This window comes from Chiloscyllium plagiosum, unplaced genomic scaffold, assembly GCF_037043375.1.
Source record: "Chiloscyllium plagiosum isolate Xiang-an unplaced genomic scaffold, Cpla_swu_hap1 HiC_scaffold_6, whole genome shotgun sequence".
Taxonomy (NCBI): Eukaryota; Metazoa; Chordata; class Chondrichthyes; order Orectolobiformes; family Hemiscylliidae; genus Chiloscyllium; species Chiloscyllium plagiosum.
Window position 1 is genome coordinate 109,442,117 of NW_028270144.1, and position 19,765 is coordinate 109,461,881.

Here is a 19,765-nt window from a genome sequence, read left to right on the forward strand (position 1 = left end):
CGGAGCACCTGGAGGAAACCCACGCAGACATGGGGAGAATGTGCAAACTCCACACAGTCAGTCGCCTGAGGCGGGAATTGAACCCAGGTCTCTGGCGCTGTGAGGCAGCAGTGCTAACCACTGTGCCACCGTGCCGCCCACAAATTCTAGTTAATTCTAGTTTTTATTGAATTCAAATGTTACCATCTATTATGGTGGGATTCCATATCACCAGCCCATTACATCGGGGCTCTGGTCACTAGCCCAGTGATGTTACTCTAGTTCCATTGTTTCCCCAGAGAGGGAGATGTATCAGATCTTGGAAACTCAACAGGTTGGATTCTGAAAGGATGTTTTCCCTTATAGAAGAGACTAAAACTAAGAAACAGTTCTTAAAACTGAGCTCTACTTTTTAAGATGATGATGATGCTGATGATGATGGGGATGTTGGTATTTTCTCAGTCATTAGTTTGTCGCACTCTCTTTTCCAGAAAGGTCTGGAGGGTGGGCGTTGAATTTACTGAAGATGGACTTGGGTTTATGATAGGGGATTGCCTTAGACAGTGGAGGCAGAGTCATTGAACATTTTAAGATTGGAGGAGATAAATTTGTATTAAGTTGGGGAACTAAGGGATACCTGGGGTTGATGGGAATGTGAAATCCAAAACAAAAATCAGGCATGATTCTACTGAATGGTGGACAGGATCAAGGAGTCATGTATTTTGTTTCTCCTCCTATTTGTGTGTAGGACACCCATCTACTCCTCCTCTGATTCATACAGCACAAAAAGGCCCATGGGTTCCTTCCAACCACATTTACACTAAACTGTTGAGCACCAAACTATCCAGGAGTGTAGCCGACACGGATTCAATTGAGGCTTTCAGAAATAAATTGGATAAATTTGTGGGCGGCACGGTGGCACAGTGGTTAGCACTGTTGCCTCACAGCACCAGAGACCTGGGTTCAATTCCCACCTCAGGCGACTGACTGTGTGGAGTTTGCACATTCTCCCAGTGTCTGCGTGGGTTTCCTCCGGGTGCTCCCGTTTCCTCCCACAGTCCAAAAATGTGCAGGTCAGGTGAATTGGCCATGCTAAATTACCCCTAGTGTTAGGTGCAGGGCTAAATGTAGGGGAATGGGTCTGGGTGGGTTGCGCTTCGGCGGGTCAGTGTGGACTTGTTGGGCTGAAGGGCCTGTTTCCACACTAAGTAATCTAAACTTATCAGGAAAAGGAATGTGTAGTAGGGTTAGCGAAGTTGCTTTTGCTGATAGTTGGCATGGACAAGATGGGCTGAGCTATCCTGTGCTATCAAACTTTAAGGAATTTAAACTCTTAACAGTGCAACACAGGTTTGGTGAAAAATATGGAATAGGTAGACAGATAATTGAGCTAACAAATAAAATTGGAGAATGAATTGGCAATACATTGTACTTGTTGGGAGAATGCAAGCAAAAGAGAAAATCAGGAAAGATTCCAACAATTCCCACAGGTCCTGCAGTCTTGTCTCAAGAAACCGTAGCAAAATAATTAAATCCTATATACCCATCATGCTCCAAAATAAAATGTTAAATGGTCATGAAATCCAGAACACTTAAACCAGAGTTGAGAGAAATTCAGAGACCAAAATTGAAGGAATGTTTCTTCTAATTTTGCCAGATGGTTTTAATGGCTGTTCAGTAATGAAGGAAAGGGACCAGTAGCAACTGGGGGAGGTGGAGAGGTGATGCTGATGGTGGTGGTCACACTGCTGAAGTTGTACCACGATAGTATGGAACATTTTGATGTTCTAGCTGAGCTTTTTCGATAGTCCCTATAATCTTAAGTAAATAAACGACTTTCTTCAAAAATCATTTCCACCATTTACAATGAACCTTTCTGCACTGCAGAAATTCATATGATGGAATAGTGTTAGCAATGTTAGAATGTGCTTCTGAAGGTTAGGTAGGGTGGACAAGGAGAACCTTTTTCCAAGTATGGTGACGGTGAGCACGAGGGGGCATAGCTTTAAATGGAGGGGTGATAGTTATTGGATAGATGTCAGAGGTAGTTTCTTTACTCAGTAGTAAGGGTATGGAATGCTTTGCCTGCAACAGTAGTAGATTCGCCAACTTTAAGTACATTTAAGTCGTCATTGGACAAGCATATGTATATACATGGAATAGTGTAGGTTAGATGGGCTTCAGATTGGTATGACAGGTTTGCGCATAATTGAGGGCCAAAGGACCTGTACTGCGCTGTAATGTTCTATGTTCTATGAGACCAAACCTTAAAACAGTGAATTTGCATAGTTTCGGAAACCAGCAACACTTTAATTCAAACTAAATTCATAAAGGAAATTGAAAATGTCAGTGAGTTAGTATGACAGTAATCATTTTGGTTGTGAAACATCATAACTACTATAGACAAAAAAATCTTTGGAACCAGATGAAGACAGAAGTATTGTAGGGAATAAAAAACAGATCTAGAGTAGATTGGAAGTCAAGTGTTACAGAATGAAACACATGATGTTTATTTAGAAAAAAGCCAGGTTTACGGATTTCCACCCCATTAGCAAGGAGGAGGGATAATGGCCTCGTGTATCATTGCTAGTCTATTAACCTAGAGACCATGGAATGTTCTGGGGACCTGGGTTTGAATCCTGCTATGACAGACTGTGGCATTTTTTAAAAAAAAAATCTGGAACACAAAAAAATCTAATCATGATCATTGTCAGTCATCAGGAAAAACACATCTGGTTCACTTTAAGGAAAGAAACTGCCATCCTTACCTGGTCTGTGACATGTGACACCAGATCCACAATATGGCCGACTTTTAACTAGCATCTGGGCAATTCAGAATGGGCAACGAATGTTGGCCCAGCGCGCACACTGAATGGACTTTTACAAATATGGAACATGAAATGATTAAGGAACAGTGCTTTGTAAAAAGATTAGATCTATCATATCACCATAAAGTGGTGCTAAGTTTGCAATGTGCTGGATCAACAGAATAACAAAGTATTTGAACATCCTGACTCATTTTAAAATAAATTAACCCAGATCCAAAAGATCAGTTTCTGAAAAACTTTATTTATCTCAAAAAATACAACCAAGAGAATTGTGTTTCAATCAAAGAACACAAAAGGGGGATCTTGTTGTCTCCATAAAGTTTAGGTCTACATGCTGCTGCCAGAGTTAACAGCCAACAGCACACATTGTGGAGCACATTATGATGACAGAAAAAGAAAACCAAAAAGGAACTGTGATTACAGCTTTCTTCCTCATTATACTCGGCCATAATCTTGTTGATTTTTGTTGCCCTTTTAAATACAAATGAAAGCCAAAATGCTGGATACATAATTATAACTTATTGTTTTACCAACACATTCCCATTTCTAAAACACCCACTTTGCATTTTAAAAACAAAGGGTTCCATTAATTCTTTTTCTCACAAAAACAGAGGAACTTAATACTGGGAGAGAAACCTTTCTCCATTTTCTTAAAAACACATCACAATGCTTTATATGGATGTTATATAAAGGGATGCGCATAAAATTCTTATGTCTTGTTCCCTTTTATTTTCCAAACTGAAAATAAATTTAAGATGCATTTCACTGAATAGAGGAAGATGACAATACTTCAGTGATTTTCTTCTTTCGACCTGAATAATGAACAAAGCCTCTGTTACAACTGTAACAAATCTCATACAAACCATAATTACAGTCAGGATTGAGGAACTGTTTATAGCAGATATGAATCATAATCGTGTGGCAAGAAGCGAAAATAGTGATTAGATATGGCTGAGAACTGGATCCCTTTATCAGGAACATTTGCCCCAAAATTTCCTTGTGCAACTCTGATTAAACATCTGCTGGAGTTGTGCAAAGAAACTTGAGTGAAAGGTTTCTGGACTACAGGCTCAGCTTGATCAATTTCACTCTTTAAGCGGTGTCATACTGTATTTGTAATCAGGTTCTGTGTATCACTAATAGCGGTGAACACCTGTAGATTAGTTCTCGTGAGGAAAATTTGCATTATTTGACCAGGGGTCAGAGCTTCGTCGCCCTGGAGTAGGTCTCCAAATATTGTCAAGATTCTTCCATGGGTCAAACATTCGTACAAGGTCATCAATTAGGCCAGGAGCGGTATTTTCTCCTCCTACAAGATCAACATTCGCCATTGTGTTGTTGCTTGCTGGAGTGGAAAAAGGAAGGCTGTTGTCTCGACTAGTGGACCAAATTGGATTGCTGAAAGGAGTGGTAGACCAAAGACTGCTGGTGGAATTACCCAAAAGGATTGACTAAGAGAGGAGACAAGGGTTCACATTAAATTATTAAAAACATTACTGGAAATCCTTTGGCAATTGTTATACAAGCAAAAAACCTTTCATACACATTTAGTGATAATGCAGTGGTAATGTCACTAGACTAGGCATCCTGAGGTCCAGCCTATTATGAAATCAAACATTGATGTAATCCAAAGATGACACACCATTTGTTATTCAGTCTCTGAGGAAAAAGACCTTTCCAGCATTTTTGCATCATACTTAAATTTTCAGGCACTCTTTCATGTGCTCCAAGTAAAACCACAAAGGGAGTATTTGATAGCAGCAAGCATTGCAGCATTAAATGCCTGTACTGGCAGATCAGATTATTTCAGTTGGCACAGAACCTGCAAATCTATCCTGTTAACCTTCACCAACATCATTCCAGCCAGCAAAAATTGATAAATGCATTTATTTTCTACACTCTCCTGTTGTGATCAATCAATTTCAAGTCAGTCAGAGATGTACAGCACAGAAACAGACCCTTCAGTCCACTTGTCCATGCCGACCACATATCTCAACCCAAATCTAGCCCCACTTGCCAACACACGGTCCATATCCCTCCAAACCTTTCCTATTCATATACCTATCCAGATGCCTTTGAAATGTTGCAATTGTACCAGCCTCCACCACCTCCTCTGGCAGCTCATTCCATACATGAACCACCCTCTGTGAAAAAGTTGCTTCTTAGGCCCCTCTATATCTTGCCCCTCTCACTCCTAAACCTATGTCCCTGTAGATCTGGATTCCCCCACCCCAGCGAAAAGACCTTGTCTATTTATCCTATCCATGCCCCTCATGATTTTATAAATCTCTATAAGGTCACCCCTCAGCTTCCGACATTCCAGGGAAAACAGCCTCAGCCTGTTCATCCTCTCCCTATAGCTCAAATCTTCCAACTCAGGGAAGATCCTTATAAATCTTTTCTGAACCCTTTCAAGTTTCACGACATCCTTCTGATAAGGAGCCCAGAATTGCATGCAATATTCCAGAAATGGCCTAACCAATGTCCTGTACAGCCGCAACATGACCTCCCAACTCCTGTACTCAATACTCTGACCAATGAAGGAAAGCATACTAAACACCTTCTTCACTATCCTATCTACCTTGACTCCACTTTCAAGGAGCTATAAATCTGCATTCCAAGGTCACTTTGTTCAGAAACACTCCCTAGGACCTTTCCTCAGATAACTGCCACTTATTTGTTTTGTTTGTTAAACACTTCCATATTTCCCACAATGTATTCCATGTTATTGGAAATAATTGGGCATAGAAAGGGTTGGAGACATGAAGTATCTGCAACAAGTAATTTGCTTCAAAATAATTGCTTTTTTAAAGAAAGCATAAAAATTAAATACCTATATTTGACAAAATTTCATAAACTCCCTTTCCCCTATATTTTAACTACGATTATTTATGGGATAAACCTGAACTTCTGTACTGTCCATTTTTTAAAAAAAATGTTAATTGCCATTTCTTGTGCACCAATACTTACCGAAGTTGAATGAGTTGGAGAAACTGTGTTAGATGGCCAGGTATTTCGAGCATCAGGTGAGGTGGTATCCCAAATGGATGTAGATGAAGCAGAACTGTAATCTGGCCAATTCTGGGCAACTTCCTGATGGTTAAAGGTTGCTCTTGAAAGTACATGAGGGCTGAAGACTTCTAGAACAGAATGCAGGAATAATGCAAATTAAACAAATGCATAAAATACTGGAATTATTGGAACTCACTCAATTAGAATGTATGGGCAGCTAATATAAAACCCACGAATATCATTTGTGCATACTATGAAATGTGGTACTGATCTATAAATTTAAATCAAAGTTTTATCATTTTAAATTAATTTCTATTGAATGTTAAGCCAGTCCAAATTAAAACCTTTTTATCGACTTACTGCTGCGTGATAATGTAAAAAGAAAACCCGCTCTTTGTGCCTTCCTCTCATTCAGGTAGGCAATTTTAAAGGTTTATTATTGTAATTATGAAGACATACAATAAATATATACAACAGGAACATAGAGACTGCAGCAATTCTGCAGTTAAAATCTTACCTTCTGATACAATTGACAACAAGGGAAATGGTGCAGTTGTGTGAAGCAAAAGAATAGTGGCATTAACATATGGTTCTTTGACTCAACTAGCATACTTTATTTTCCCACTTGTGCTCACTCACTAGCTTACTGAGCTTAAGCTATTTTGCAAATGCCTTTTTCATTAAATATAAGAAGGGGTTCCTACTCAATGTACAGTAGAGACACAGATCAGTTGGCTTGTTGGGTCTATACAAGTATTTAGGGGCGGCACGATGGCAAGGCCGTTATAGCACTGCTGCCTCACAGCACCAGGGACCCGGGTTCGATTCCTGCCTCGGGCGACTGTGTGTGGAGTTTGCACATTTTCCCCGTGTCTGCGTGGGTTTCTTCTGGGTGTCCGCTTTCCTCCCACAATCCAAAGATGTTCAGGTCAGGAGAACTGGCCATATTAAATTGCCCATAGTGTTAGGTGCACTAGTCAGAGGGAAATGGGTCTGGGTGGGTTAGTCTTCAGAGGATCGGTGTGGACTGGTTGGGCCAAAGGACCTGTTTCCACACTGTAGGGAATCTAATCTAATATATTTGTGCTCCACTGAATCTTCTCCCGTTCTAATTCAATGAATGATTAAACAAAGTGTATTGGGGAAACCGCAGATCTGGCATTATCGGAGAGAAGAAACTAGAGTTAATGTTATAACTCCGGAGAGAGAGGGGAGGTGAAGGGGAAGGGGAAGGGGGTGGAGGGGGAAAGAGAGCGAGCAAAAAAACTGGGAAACTATAGAACAGTTAAGTGCACCTTGTGTATGGAAGCAATTCAGAGGGACAGAACTAACCTGTACTTGGAGAAGTAGAGATTAATCCAGAATAGCCAGCATGCTTTGATAAGGGGAGGTCATGTCTGACCAGCTTTTGAAGAGGTAATCAGGTGTGTAGATTTATTTATTCAATGCAGTCTACTTGGACTTCAGCAAGTCTTTTAATAAAAGATTAATAGCGAAGGTTATAGGATAGAGGAAACTTAGCAAATTGGATGGCGGGAAGCAGAGGAGACTGGTTGAGAGGTGTTTCTGTGACTGGAAGCCTGTGTCCAGTGGGTTCCACGTGAATCAGTGTTGGGGCCTTCGTTGCTTGTGGCACATATAAAATGATTTAGGTTTGAAATTAGGAAGGTTGACCAATAAATTTGTGGATGATACAAAAAAATTAGTGGGGTGGTAAACAGCAAGAAGGATAGCCTTAGATTACAGGAGGACATACAGGGCTGGTCAGTTGGGCTAATTAGTGACAAATGGAATTAGGCCCAGATAAGCACGAGGTGATGCAGTAGGGAAGGATGAGCAAGGCAAGGGAATTCATGATGAACAGTAGTATCTTGGTTAGGCCAAAACTAGAGAATTGTTTGCAATTCTGGAATCCGCATTATAAGACGGATGTAATTGTGCTGGAGAAGGTGCAGAGGACATTGACCAGGGGATGTTGCCTGGGCTGGAGAACTTGAATTTGAAGAAAAATTGGACAGACTGGGGTTACACAAAGTAGACAGAAAAAAACATTTCATGGTGGAGGAAGATCAATGACTAAGGACCAGAGATTTAAGCTAAAGGGGCAGGTGGTTTAGAAGGAATGCGAGGGAAACAATGTTCACGGGGGGGGAAGAAATGGGAAATCTGGAACAAACTGACTTGAAAAATGGTAAAGGCAGAAACTTCTGAAGGAGGGTCACTGGACCAGAAAAGGTTTGCTCTCAACAGATGGTGCCAGACTTGCTGAGCTTTTTGAGCAATTTCTACTTTTGTTATAAAGAAAGGGTATATTCTCAAAGCAGCAGCAGCACATTTTTTAAAGCCTACTCTTTCAATATGGAAGATAAGTATTCCTTCCTCCCCACGCTCTATAAAGGGCATTTAAAAAAAAGGTTAGCTTTCTCACCTGTGGGTGCCATAGAAACATAGAAGACAGCAGAAATAAGCATCTCAAACCTGCTGTGTCATTCATCATCATCATCATGGCCGATCATCCAATTCCATATCCTGCTCTCACATTTGCCCTGTGGCCTTAAGGACTATCCACAACTCTTCAGAGAGTGTTTAACGTTTTGGCCTCAACTGATTTGTCAGAACTCCACAGGCGAGGTGAAGAAAATTCTCATCTCAGGCCTAAATAGCCTACCTCATATCTTGACTATGAACCCTGGTTCGGAACTTGCAAAATCAAGCTCCACACAAAGACTAGAGCACTCAACCCATTAATTCAATGGTATTTAAAACAAAGCCATTCCTTTTAATGTATTGATTGAAAATTAATTACTGTGGAAATTATTTAGAAGTACCCATTATGAGTACCCATTATGAGTACATTTTGTCACTAAAAACAATTAGTTTCTATTTTGCTGCACACGCACAGAATTGTTAAAATATCTTGTCTGGTCTTTGAATTTGGCTACACGATTGCAGGAAACACCGCAAACTAATTTCAATATCAATGAGAAACAAAATGGACAATAGCCAAACATTCTATTCATCACTTCAGTCATTACTTTAAAAATATCTGCACATCCACAATATGTACTAGAATAGAATAACAATTTATTCATTGAATCTTTTTCAGTATGGAAGCAGGCCAACTGACCCAGAGATTACATCAACTCACCCAACAGCATCCCATCCAGACCCCCTTACCTTTCCCTGTAATCCTGCATTTCTCATGGCTAATCACCTCACCTTCACTTCCCTGGACATTATGGGCAATATAGTGTGGCTAATCCACCTGCACATCTTTGGAGCACCCAGAGGAAACCCATGCAGCCAAGGGGAGAATGTGTAAACTCCACACAGACAGACAGTCACCCAAAGGTGGAATCAAACCTGGGTCCATGGCACTGTGAGGCAGCAGTGCCAACCTTTTGATGAAACAAGCTATTGTCCAAGTGTTATACTTAAAAAATGTTATAGTAAAAATGTCAATGTTACTCTTTCATAATGGACTTGATTATTTTGCAGAGCTGGATATGTATGCATGGTTTACATGCTGCTTTCGAGGCTAAAATGAGGTTGTTAAAAAATTGGGTTCTTTTATAACACTAGAGAGGACCCCTGATGGAAGATGAGAATTAAATAATATGGATTGGGGAATGGGTCTGGGTGGGTGCTCTTCGGTGGGTTGGTGTGGAGTTGTTGGGCCAAAGGGCCGGTTTCCACACTTAAGTAATCTAATCTAATCTATCTAATGGATTGATGGATGTTTGAATACAGTACATTTCCATTTTTAAAAAAAAAACAAGTAGAAAGAATGTAGCGATTTCTCAAAGACTAAATGACTATTTAATATCAAATCATAGAAAAGGTGGAGTGTGCTTTAGCTAGCTCCTGCTTCACATTTTGATTTCCTTCCCCAACTCCAGAAAATTAAAATTAGCACATCAGCCCACCTCCTGATCAAACCTGTCACAGCCTCAACATCAAGTTCAACAACAAATGTCTGGCAACATCAGGCCTGCTGAGTTCCTCTAGGTACATGTTTTTGTTTCAGATTTCCAGAATCTGCAGTTCTCGATTTTATTTTAAATAGATTCAAATGGTTCTGTATTTGCCATTAGCACTTGGCCTGGGCCCAATTGTTTCTACCTATTGGCTCTTTTAACATGCACCATCATACCCCTTTGTCAATAAACACAAGATAGCAGCAGGAGTAGGCCATTCAACCCCTCGAGCCTGCTCCATCATTCAACATGATCACAGCTCATCATCAAGCTCAACACCCAAATCCTGCCCTCCCCCTTACCTTGATCCCTTTAGCCATGAGAGCTAAATCTACCACAGTGAAAACAATGCTTGGCATTCAAACTCTTTGTGGTAGTGAATTCCAAAGGCTCGCCATTGTGGAAGAAGAAATGTTTCCTCAGTGGTCCTTAAATTATGTCCCCTCCCGAAACACACTGCATCTAGTCTTGTCAGAATTTTACAGGTTTCTATGATATACTCCTTATTCTTCTAAACTCCAGTGGATACAATGCTAACAACTCAATCTCTCCTCACATGTCAGTCCTGCCATTCCAATTTGATAAACCTTCTATTCATACCCTTTAAAACAAGTGTATCCTTCCTCAGATAGAGGCCAAAACTACACACAATATTCATCAATTCCCTGCATAATTGCAACAAGGCAACAGGAGAGGAAAAAAAAAAACACCCATCGTCACCCTCACCCTGATGGCCACCTTTGTGTGTGGCTGCATCAAACTGTGCGTGGATCCCCGGTACGCAAACACCAAGTGTCACAATGTACTGAGGTTCTACCTGTCCCCAGTGGTGCAAAGGATGGGCCTGGCCTCGCTGCTGCAGAATGCTCCAAGTAGTTGGACCATTCTGTATCACCTGTCCTTTGTGGAGAAGGTTATGAAGAAAAACACCTTTGACCACAAGTCCATCAGGAAGTAGTCAGCATGTACTGTCCTTGAGACCCTTCAGGAAAAGGAGAGTGCAGATCCTCTCGAGCGGTTCCCTGAGCAGACGGTCAAAGTCATTTGGCAGAATGCCTCATCGCCAGAACTTTCCAACAAGCACCAAGACATGGCGTGGCTGGTGGTGAGAAGGGCTCTGCCTGTGAGACCCTTTATGCACGCCCGGACTCTCAGCCGCACCGCCGCTGCCCTCGAAGCGGCTGTGGAATGGGGGGGGAAAAAAAAAAGAGAGACAAGACGGTCACACACCTCCTTCTGGAATGTACCTATGCAGAAGAAGTCTGGAGAGGAATGCAGTGGTGTTTGTCAAGGTTCATCCCGAGCAGCGCCGTGACACGGGACTCTGTGCTCTACAGTCTGTTCCCCGAGACCCACACCGAGACGATCAACTGCACCTGGAGGATCATCAACTCGGTGAAAGATGCTCTCTGGGCGGTCTGAAACCTATTGATCTTCCAGCTGAAGGAGTTCACCCCGACTTAGTGTTGCAGACTGGCACATTTCAAGGTCCAGGACTACGTGTTGAGGGACGTGCTGAAGCTTGGGGCAGCTGCCGCCAAGGTGCGGTGGGGAAAGACCACCGGGTAACATCTGCTTGCCTAAGAAGAACAGGGGGCCCACCCAATCATTTAGGCTCCTCTGATGCCTCAACAGAGGAGCTGGATAGTAAATGAACAGACTTGTATATAGGAAAAATAAATTTTGATGTCTGTATGTAAAGCAATGTAATGCATGCACAAGAATGGCATGATCAACTGTAAAGAGATTCAAATAATTTTATGAATAAAGTATATTTTTGAAATTAAAAAAGCAAGACATCTTTGTTCTGATGATATGTGAATCCTCTCACTAGGAAGGGCAACATACAGTTTACCTTCTTCACCGCCTGCTGCATCTGCACACTTCCTTTCGGTGACTGGTGCACAAGATACCCAGGTTTTGCTGAACATTATGTAAGAGCAAATTATTGCAGATGCTGGAATCTGTACTAAAAACAAAAAAAAATGCTGGAAATCTCAATGGATCAGGCCATATCCATATAGAGGGTTCTCTCTCTACTGATGCTGCCTAACCTGCTGTGATTTCCAGCATTTTGTATTTTCAGACTCTTTGAACATTTCCCCCCCCCCCTTAATGTTCAGCCAAAATGATAATCCTCCTTCCTATTTTTGCTCCAAAAAATGCATAATTTCAAATTTATCCACATTATACTGCATGTGCCATGCACTTGCTCACTCACTCAGCTGGTCCAAATCACAACTGCAACATCTCAGAATCCTCCTCACAGCTTAGCCTTCCATTGACAAAAGTTGAGATATTACATTTAGTTCTCTCATCTAAGTCATCATTGTGAATAACTAGGGTTTTCTTACTGATCCATGTGGTATCCCATTAGTCACTGCCTGCAATTCAGAGAAAATCCATTTAATCCTACTTTGTTGCTGTTTGCTGTCCAATTTGCTATCCATCCCAATACACTGCTCCCCAAACCCAAGCACTTTGAAATTTTACTCAATATTTTGGGGGACTTTTTGTCAAAAGCCTTTTGAAAGTCCAAACAAACCACATCCACTGACTTCCCAGATTCACTCTACTAGTTACATCCTCAAAAGAATTCCATTAGGTTTGTAAAACACGATTTCCTTTTCCTAAATCCATACTGACTGTATCGGATTCTACCAATGTTTTCCGAGTGTTCTGCTATAAAATCCTTGATAATGACCTTCAGCATCTTCCTCACTACTGGCATCAGACTCACTGGTCTATCATTCCCTTTTTGCTGTCTGCCTCCCTTTTTAAAAATTAGCCACCCTCCAAACTGGAATATTCCTGCAGAGTCTAAAGAATCTTGGAATGTGATCACTAATGCATCTACTATTTCTAGGGCCTATTTATTTACTCCTTATTACTTCATTAACTTTTAATGCAGATTATCGTGCCCTGGGGATTTATCAGCCTTCAATCTCATCAAATTTTCCCAACACAGTTTCTCTACCAACACAGATTTGCTTCAGTTGGTTTCGTTATACAGCCCTCCTGTCGATTACAGACCCTCCCCAATGCTCTTTGCTTGTCGACTCCTAATCCCAATGTCTCACTCTATACTATATTATAAATTGTTCTCTACTACAGGTTTAACGCAAAATATAAAATCCAATTTCTCCTTCCAGATTTCTGTCGACTTGCAATCCACATCCAGTATTTTCTGCTAGTTTCAGATGTCCAGCTTTTTAAAAAATTATAACCTTTTATTATCTTTTAAAATGAAAGCTAGAGAACACAGTTAAAAGACATTGATTACAAGTCGTAATTATAAGCCAGAACTACTACACACATCACTAGGGAGTGCCAATTCATACTGGTTACAAAATAACTAATTAATACCTCAGGTGCTGCATGCTTCAGTAAATTTTCTTCTTACATTGCAAAGTTATTATAAATGAATATAAAATGTTCATTGTTAGGTGCCTTTAACTGCACCATTTGGTATCTACAAACTTTTGACTTATAAATGTCCAACTAACATTGATTCACAGTTCAAACAGTAGTTTCTTTCCTTGTATTTTCCTGTATCGGAGTGAAATTTGACTCTCAGCCCTCCACTCAGAAAACACTTAAAAGAAAGCAGAATTTTTAAGGAAATCCAATTACATCAAGATACACTGACCTTACGCAATGACAAAGTTATAAATTTATTATAATTTCTTTGGAGCAGCATGTACATGTAAGCATTCGTTCCCTCATCTAGAGGAATAACTAAATTCGCAAAAAGACATTTCTGAGCATTAGGCCGTTACACCTGGTAGATTCTCTCAACGACGCATAATTATTGTTAGAATTTGAATTTACTTTTCAAAATGGGAATTAAAATATGCACATTCCAAAGATGCACTCTGGAAAAGCAACTCATCCTGCAACCTGCTTTTATATCATGCTTCCCATGTATCCATTCCCAACTAGATAATTATTGCGCAGCCTCATTGAAGGTGCGCACCATGACACCTACTACACAAAGAATAACAGTCTCCACCATTCTTAACCTTACCTTGGATCTGAACTACATCACTGTGAAAAAGAAAGCAGACAGCAGTCATCTGGCCGCTGATACACTTTTGAGCAAGAGATTCCAGAAGTGAAATGGTAGGAAGTTGGCAGCAATCCACAGAGGCTTTCAAAATATCTCACTTGTTTTTGTCAGGCAGATAACATGTCAAACTAACCTCCAAAACATGCCAGTCTCCATTAAAGTTCGAACAGAAGTTGAAAATACATTATTATTTGTTTTCAAAATGTCAACGCTTCTGAGCTAGTAGTATGAAAGTTACAGTTAATGGCATACAGAGAGTCTGCCTATTTAACACAAACACAAGATTAAGTAACTCTCCCTTTGAACCTGGCCTGCAATTCAAGATGATCATGACTAACCTGGATTTTTACCTCAACTCTTTACTATTGCATACCCCCAATAATCCTTCATCCCCTTGGTAATCAAGAATCTACCTATCTATTCCTGCCTAAAAAATACTTCTGCATTCGCTGTCTTTTGAAGATGGGAATTGTAAAAACTCTCGACCCTTGGCAGGGGGAGAGAGCAACAAGGACCACGACACCTGGATCCTCCCAAACGATGGCAGGTTTTCTACAGCCCAGGACAGATGTCCTGAAACCTGACACTGTGCAGACAACACAGACGCCTGAACACGTGTGCTTTGTTGTGGAGAACAATGTGAATCTTCCTGATCTTATTGTCCCCTACTAACACTGCATTCCTTTTGGCTCTCTCTCCCCGCCCCCCCCCGGCCACCCCAATTGAATGGCTTCCTGTACCATGGCAATGCTGTCATTTAATTCATCCATCCCACTATCCTGTTTTCATCTAGAGCATATCTCAAACCTGTAGTGCAAAGGCTGACATACTGTACTCCTGTTCTTGGAGTCCCTTGTCTGCCTCACTTGTAGTGAAGACCTCCTATGCCTGACCATATGAGAATATCCTGAGTTGCGATTGTCTCCTGGTACAAATAATCAAGATACCACTCCTCCTCCCATTGCAGCATCTAGTTCAGCCTCCAGCTCAAGTGCTGAGTAGAAGCTGCTCAAAATTCAAAGACTTATTGAAATTGATTTGCCCTGGATCACAATGGTGCCGTTGAGCTTCCATATGCTACAGCTTTGACAACAGCTGTACTGCTGATCTTAATGAGTTTGTATTTAATTTGTTATTCAGTTTTCTTTTATATTAATGCATATACAATGGTAAAACTCGAGAACATAACAGGCTCCAACCAATTAACAGAGAGTCAGTTCTGCTATAACACATGTCTCTTCAACATGAATTGCCTTTAATGCGATTGAAGAATTTAGATCGTTATTTGTTGAACCTGAACTTTCTTTACCTATATTGGCTATAAATGAGATTCTGACCCGATTAGTTTAAATGATGTGACTGCTGCGCGATTTTCTATCAAGTGGAATTACTTGAGCATGGAGCTATCGCATTATATCAGAACTGACTGTACTCACATGATAAACTAGCATGCGTGTCAGGTCTGAAGTTTGGTTTGACCATCCTGCCTTCAAATACTCCCTCTCCAATACCAATGAACTTGGAGACTTGCTGTGATGTCATTTTTTTCTCCCCACCCACCAAGAATTGACTGCAGGCCCCTCTTCCCAGCCTGCCTCACTGCAGGCCCCTCTTCCCAGCCTGCCTCACTGCAGGCCCCTCTTCCCAGCCTGCCTCACTGCATTGCTGACTGCAGGCCCCTCTTTCATTAAATCCCTTAATGACCTTAAATATAATTCAAACAGGCCAGGTTCTTTATCCATTTTAAACCCATTATGTTCTTTATAGAGAAGAATATTGCAATTTCTGCAGTATTAAGACAGAGGGCACACTTGTGCCTTTTGCAGTCACCTCCATTGCTCAAGGCATAGTGGCACTCTAGCAGCAAAATTCCATTTTAAAATATCAAAAAGGGAATGACTTATACCAATTGCACACATGTTGTGGATTTAAATTTGAGAGGAATGTTTACCAGAATAAAGGAGTTACATTTTAGTCAAATTGAATTATCTTGTCACAAGATCAAAAAGAAAATATACAACCAAGACGCCAAAGTCTGGCCTCATCATTCCCAGGGTTTGAGGGATAACTATGAACCAAGATTTCACTGCACTATTTATATTATGCAAAGCTACCATTCTTAGTAAAATATTTAAACAGGTACATTTGAAATCTTTCTTCCAAGTACATCCTAATTATCACCCTTTTCAGTACCATCTGAAAGGTTGATCAGTTTAGTAAGTTAAAATGTTGTCCTATATTAGGAACTGTATAGCAAGGTGTTATTTAGCAACCTTAAACAAATGCATGGTTTATTTAACATTAGGCTTTTGGACAGAAACTATGCCAAGGTCAAGTCTTTACAGAAGAAATACACCTGATTTTAAGAAACTGATGTTTACTATTCTACAAGATGGCTCAACGTCTCCCTAGTCCCCTTCCAGCTCTATTACTGATCAAACAGCATTAATGCCACCAAGTAAAATCACACTGCTTACTCTCCTCTCTTGCAAGCTGTCTGTTACTTGTGCAAAAGCATGGAGAAGTCAGCCAACGACCACAGAGTAGAACTCCGCTGTAACGTCAATGTGTGCACTTGCTACAAGAGAAGGTAACCCTTACCTGCTGTCCTTCACTTGACATGCCAAGATTAATGATGATGCTGTGACTGAGATCAGCAGGTTAACAAATCGAAACCAGTAAAAGTCTGCTACATCTGGCCAATTAATTACTGGATAAACACTGAGCCACTGGTGAGTTAAGGTGGATTCTAGCCTGTTAAGTTGCGAGCTTTAAAATTTAGGACTTGCTTACACTATTTTTCCAGGTTTAAGTTTCAGAATTTTTAAAACATTCTTATTCATTGGTCACCATTTTGATTAGATTAGATTCCCTACAGTATGGAAACAGGCCCTTCAGCCCAACCAGTCCACACCGAACAGTAACCCACCCAGACCCAATTTCCCTCTGACTAATGCACCTAATGCTGGGCAATTTAGCATGGCCAATTCACCTGATCTGCACATCTTTGTGACTGTGGGAGGAAACCGGAGTACCCAGAGGAAACCCATGCAGACACGGAGAATGTGCAAACTCCACACAGACAGTTAAGATAGGAGCATTGGCATGCATGAAAAGAAAACACACAGATGCTTCATATAATTGACCCACTTTTCCCTCTATTCCCAATGTACAGATTATTCATTAGTTTGAATGCATTACCTCCAGTAAGATTGAAAGAGTTGCTAGGTCCAAAAGCTGAAAATGAGTTTGGAGGAGCAAACTCTGAAGTAGTGCTGGTGGTGCTGATACTGCACGGACTCAACAAACTGGAGCTGAAACAAAATGGAACGCTATCAGCTGCACAAAAGTAAACTTCAATTTCTTAAATTCTTTCACAGGGTGACATCACTAGCAAGATCAGTATTTGCTGCACATCCCTAGTTGCCTTTGTAGTGAATATGAGGGCATTGACGTTAAACAAGCATTTTGGGAAAGCAAATCTTAGCAGCACTTATACACCTAATGGTAAGGTCCTAGAGTGTGTTGCTGAACAAAGACACCTTGGAGTGCAGGTTCATAGATCTTTGAAAGTGGAGTTGCAGGTAGATAGGATAGTGAAGGCGGCATTTGATATGCTTTCCTTTATTGGTCAGAGTATGGAGTACAGGAGTTGGGAGGTCATGTTGCGGCTGTGCAGGACATTGGTTAGGCCACTGTTGGAATATTGCGTGCAATTCTGGTCTCCTTATTGGAAAGATGTTGTGAAACTTGAAAGGGTTCAGAAAAGGTTTACAAAGGGTATTGCCAGGGTTGGATGATTTGAGCTACAGGGAGAGGCTGAACAGGCTGGGCTGCTTTCCCTGGAGCGTCGGAGGCTGAGGGGTGACCTTATAGAGGTTTACAAAATTATGAGGAGCATGGATAGGACAAATAGACGAAGTCTTTTCCCTGGGGTCGGGGAGTCTAGAACTAGAGGGCAGATTTAGGGTGAGGGTGAGGGGGGAAAGATATAAAAGGGACCTAAGGGGCCACTTTTTCCACAGAGGGTGATACGTGTATGGAATGAGCTGCCAGAGGATGTGGTGGAGGCTGGTACAATTGCAACATTTAAGAGGCATTTGGATGGGTATATGAATAGGAAGGGTTTGGAGGGATATGGGTCGGGTGCTGGCAGGTGGGATTAGATTGGGTTGGGATATCTGGTCGGCATGGACGGGTTGAACCGAAGGGTCTGTTTCCATGTTGTACATCTCTATGACTGAGCCAGAGTCACATGTAGACCAGATCATTTAAGGATGGCTGTTACATTCCTGAAAAAGGATATTAGTGGTCCAAATTGCTTTTTTGGCAAAAAGAAAAACTAGTCTCAGTTAGTTTAACTGACATCATCTTTTAGTTCTAGATGGTTATTAATAGAATTTAAATTCCACCACTTGTCACGATAGGATCTGAACCCATGCAACCAGACCATTTGCCTGGGTGCCTGAATTGTCTAAGGGCACAGTCACTTTGAAAACAGCCTCACCAGAAATAAAAGTCTATCAGAAAATAAACTTAGAATCTTTAACAGGCTTGTATTTTAACTTTAAAAATTGAAACTCAATAACACTAACTGGAAGGGAAATAGTCAAAAGAATGTCAAGAAACAAGATTGCTTTTCCTGGCTACCTTAAAGCTCAAGATCCCAGAACCCATGTTATGGTACAGATAATATCCCTCACCTGGTGTCTGACTCATCACTGTCAAAGGAAGCCACACTATTACATAAAGGAGTAGGAATACTGCCACAGACTTCTGCTTTAGTTAAAGGTGTTTTCATTGAACTGCTGCTGCCTGCAGGTACATAAAATATTTTATGAAGCAAATATTTAGTCTTTGCTAAATTAGTGGCTTATTAAAGGAAGAGGAATGGAAATGTTCCACTATTTCGCTCTATTTTCAGGAGTTTGATAAACTAGTTATTACCTGGACTCTTGTCATAGCCAGCTGCCACTGCAGCAAAGGTAGGGTTGCCATTTTTTCCAGGGAGAGATGCTGATTTTACAATTTTGGATTTGCTACTGTTCACTGGTTTAATACCAGCATCACTGCAACAACACAAGATAACTCTAATACATTCCAAAAAAAAAACAAAATGTGCATAGTATTAAACAAAAACCCTATGCCTTGCTAAAATTAGTATACAAATTTTTAAGCACATGCAAAATATACATTTGAATGCATGGAAAAACATGCAAGTATAAAATGTTTAAACAGCAGTTAATTTTCTCTGAAATGGTGCAGCAGAAAATTGCTAATTTCCTGTACAACCCATTTTACACCTCTAATCATCAAAACATTTTCAGTGATTTTCAGTCACAATGTCAAAGGTCTTGGGAACATACACTTTCTATACTTTCAAAATGTTTAGAACTACAACTTACAACTATGACTAACTTATATGGACTTTATCAATTGTGAAGTACTTTGGAACATTCTGAAACAATAAAAGATATAAATCTCTGTTCAAAATGTTAATTCTCAGAAATTAGCAATAGTTGCTTTTAAATCAAGCTTGAATAGTTTGAACAGAATTTCAGAACACTACTCTAACAATTATTAAATTTGTGGATTTGACAGTGTTCTCTGGCAATGTATAAACATATTCAACAGGACAGTTATTAACTCCAGGAAGGTTATTACTACTAAACCTAATTCAATTATCACTAACCAGCATTCTTAGACATAAGGTTATGGGATAATGATTTAAAAAAAATACTTTCAGGAAAATTTCCATTTCCAATGACTATTCACCTAGTGAATGAGCTAAATCTGATGAGATAGGGTTAGTTGTCATTAGATTGGATTCTTACAGTCAGTCGCTGTATGATCTACAAAATAGTGAAATCGACAGGTTAAATTTTAATGATTAACTAGTT

The 19,765-nt window shown here is 40.5% G+C and overlaps 1 protein-coding gene across 3 annotated transcripts in view; it reads right to left on the minus strand.

The window, feature by feature from the left end:
* Positions 1-3,028: 3,028 nt before the first annotated feature.
* tmem131 (transmembrane protein 131) overlaps positions 3,029-19,765 on the minus strand; it is a 202,805-nt gene continuing 186,068 nt past the window's right edge. For all 3 annotated transcript variants that reach the window (XM_043692263.2, XM_087988350.1, XM_043692264.2), the window contains 5 exons: positions 18,813-18,934; positions 18,569-18,680; positions 17,067-17,179; positions 5,778-5,947; positions 3,029-4,258 (listed from right to left, as the gene is read on the minus strand). In XM_043692263.2, the coding sequence (XP_043548198.2) occupies positions 3,968-4,258; positions 5,778-5,947; positions 17,067-17,179; positions 18,569-18,680; positions 18,813-18,934 (808 nt within the window). In that variant the 3' untranslated portion in view covers positions 3,029-3,967. The remainder of the gene's footprint in view (positions 4,259-5,777; positions 5,948-17,066; positions 17,180-18,568; positions 18,681-18,812; positions 18,935-19,765) is intronic.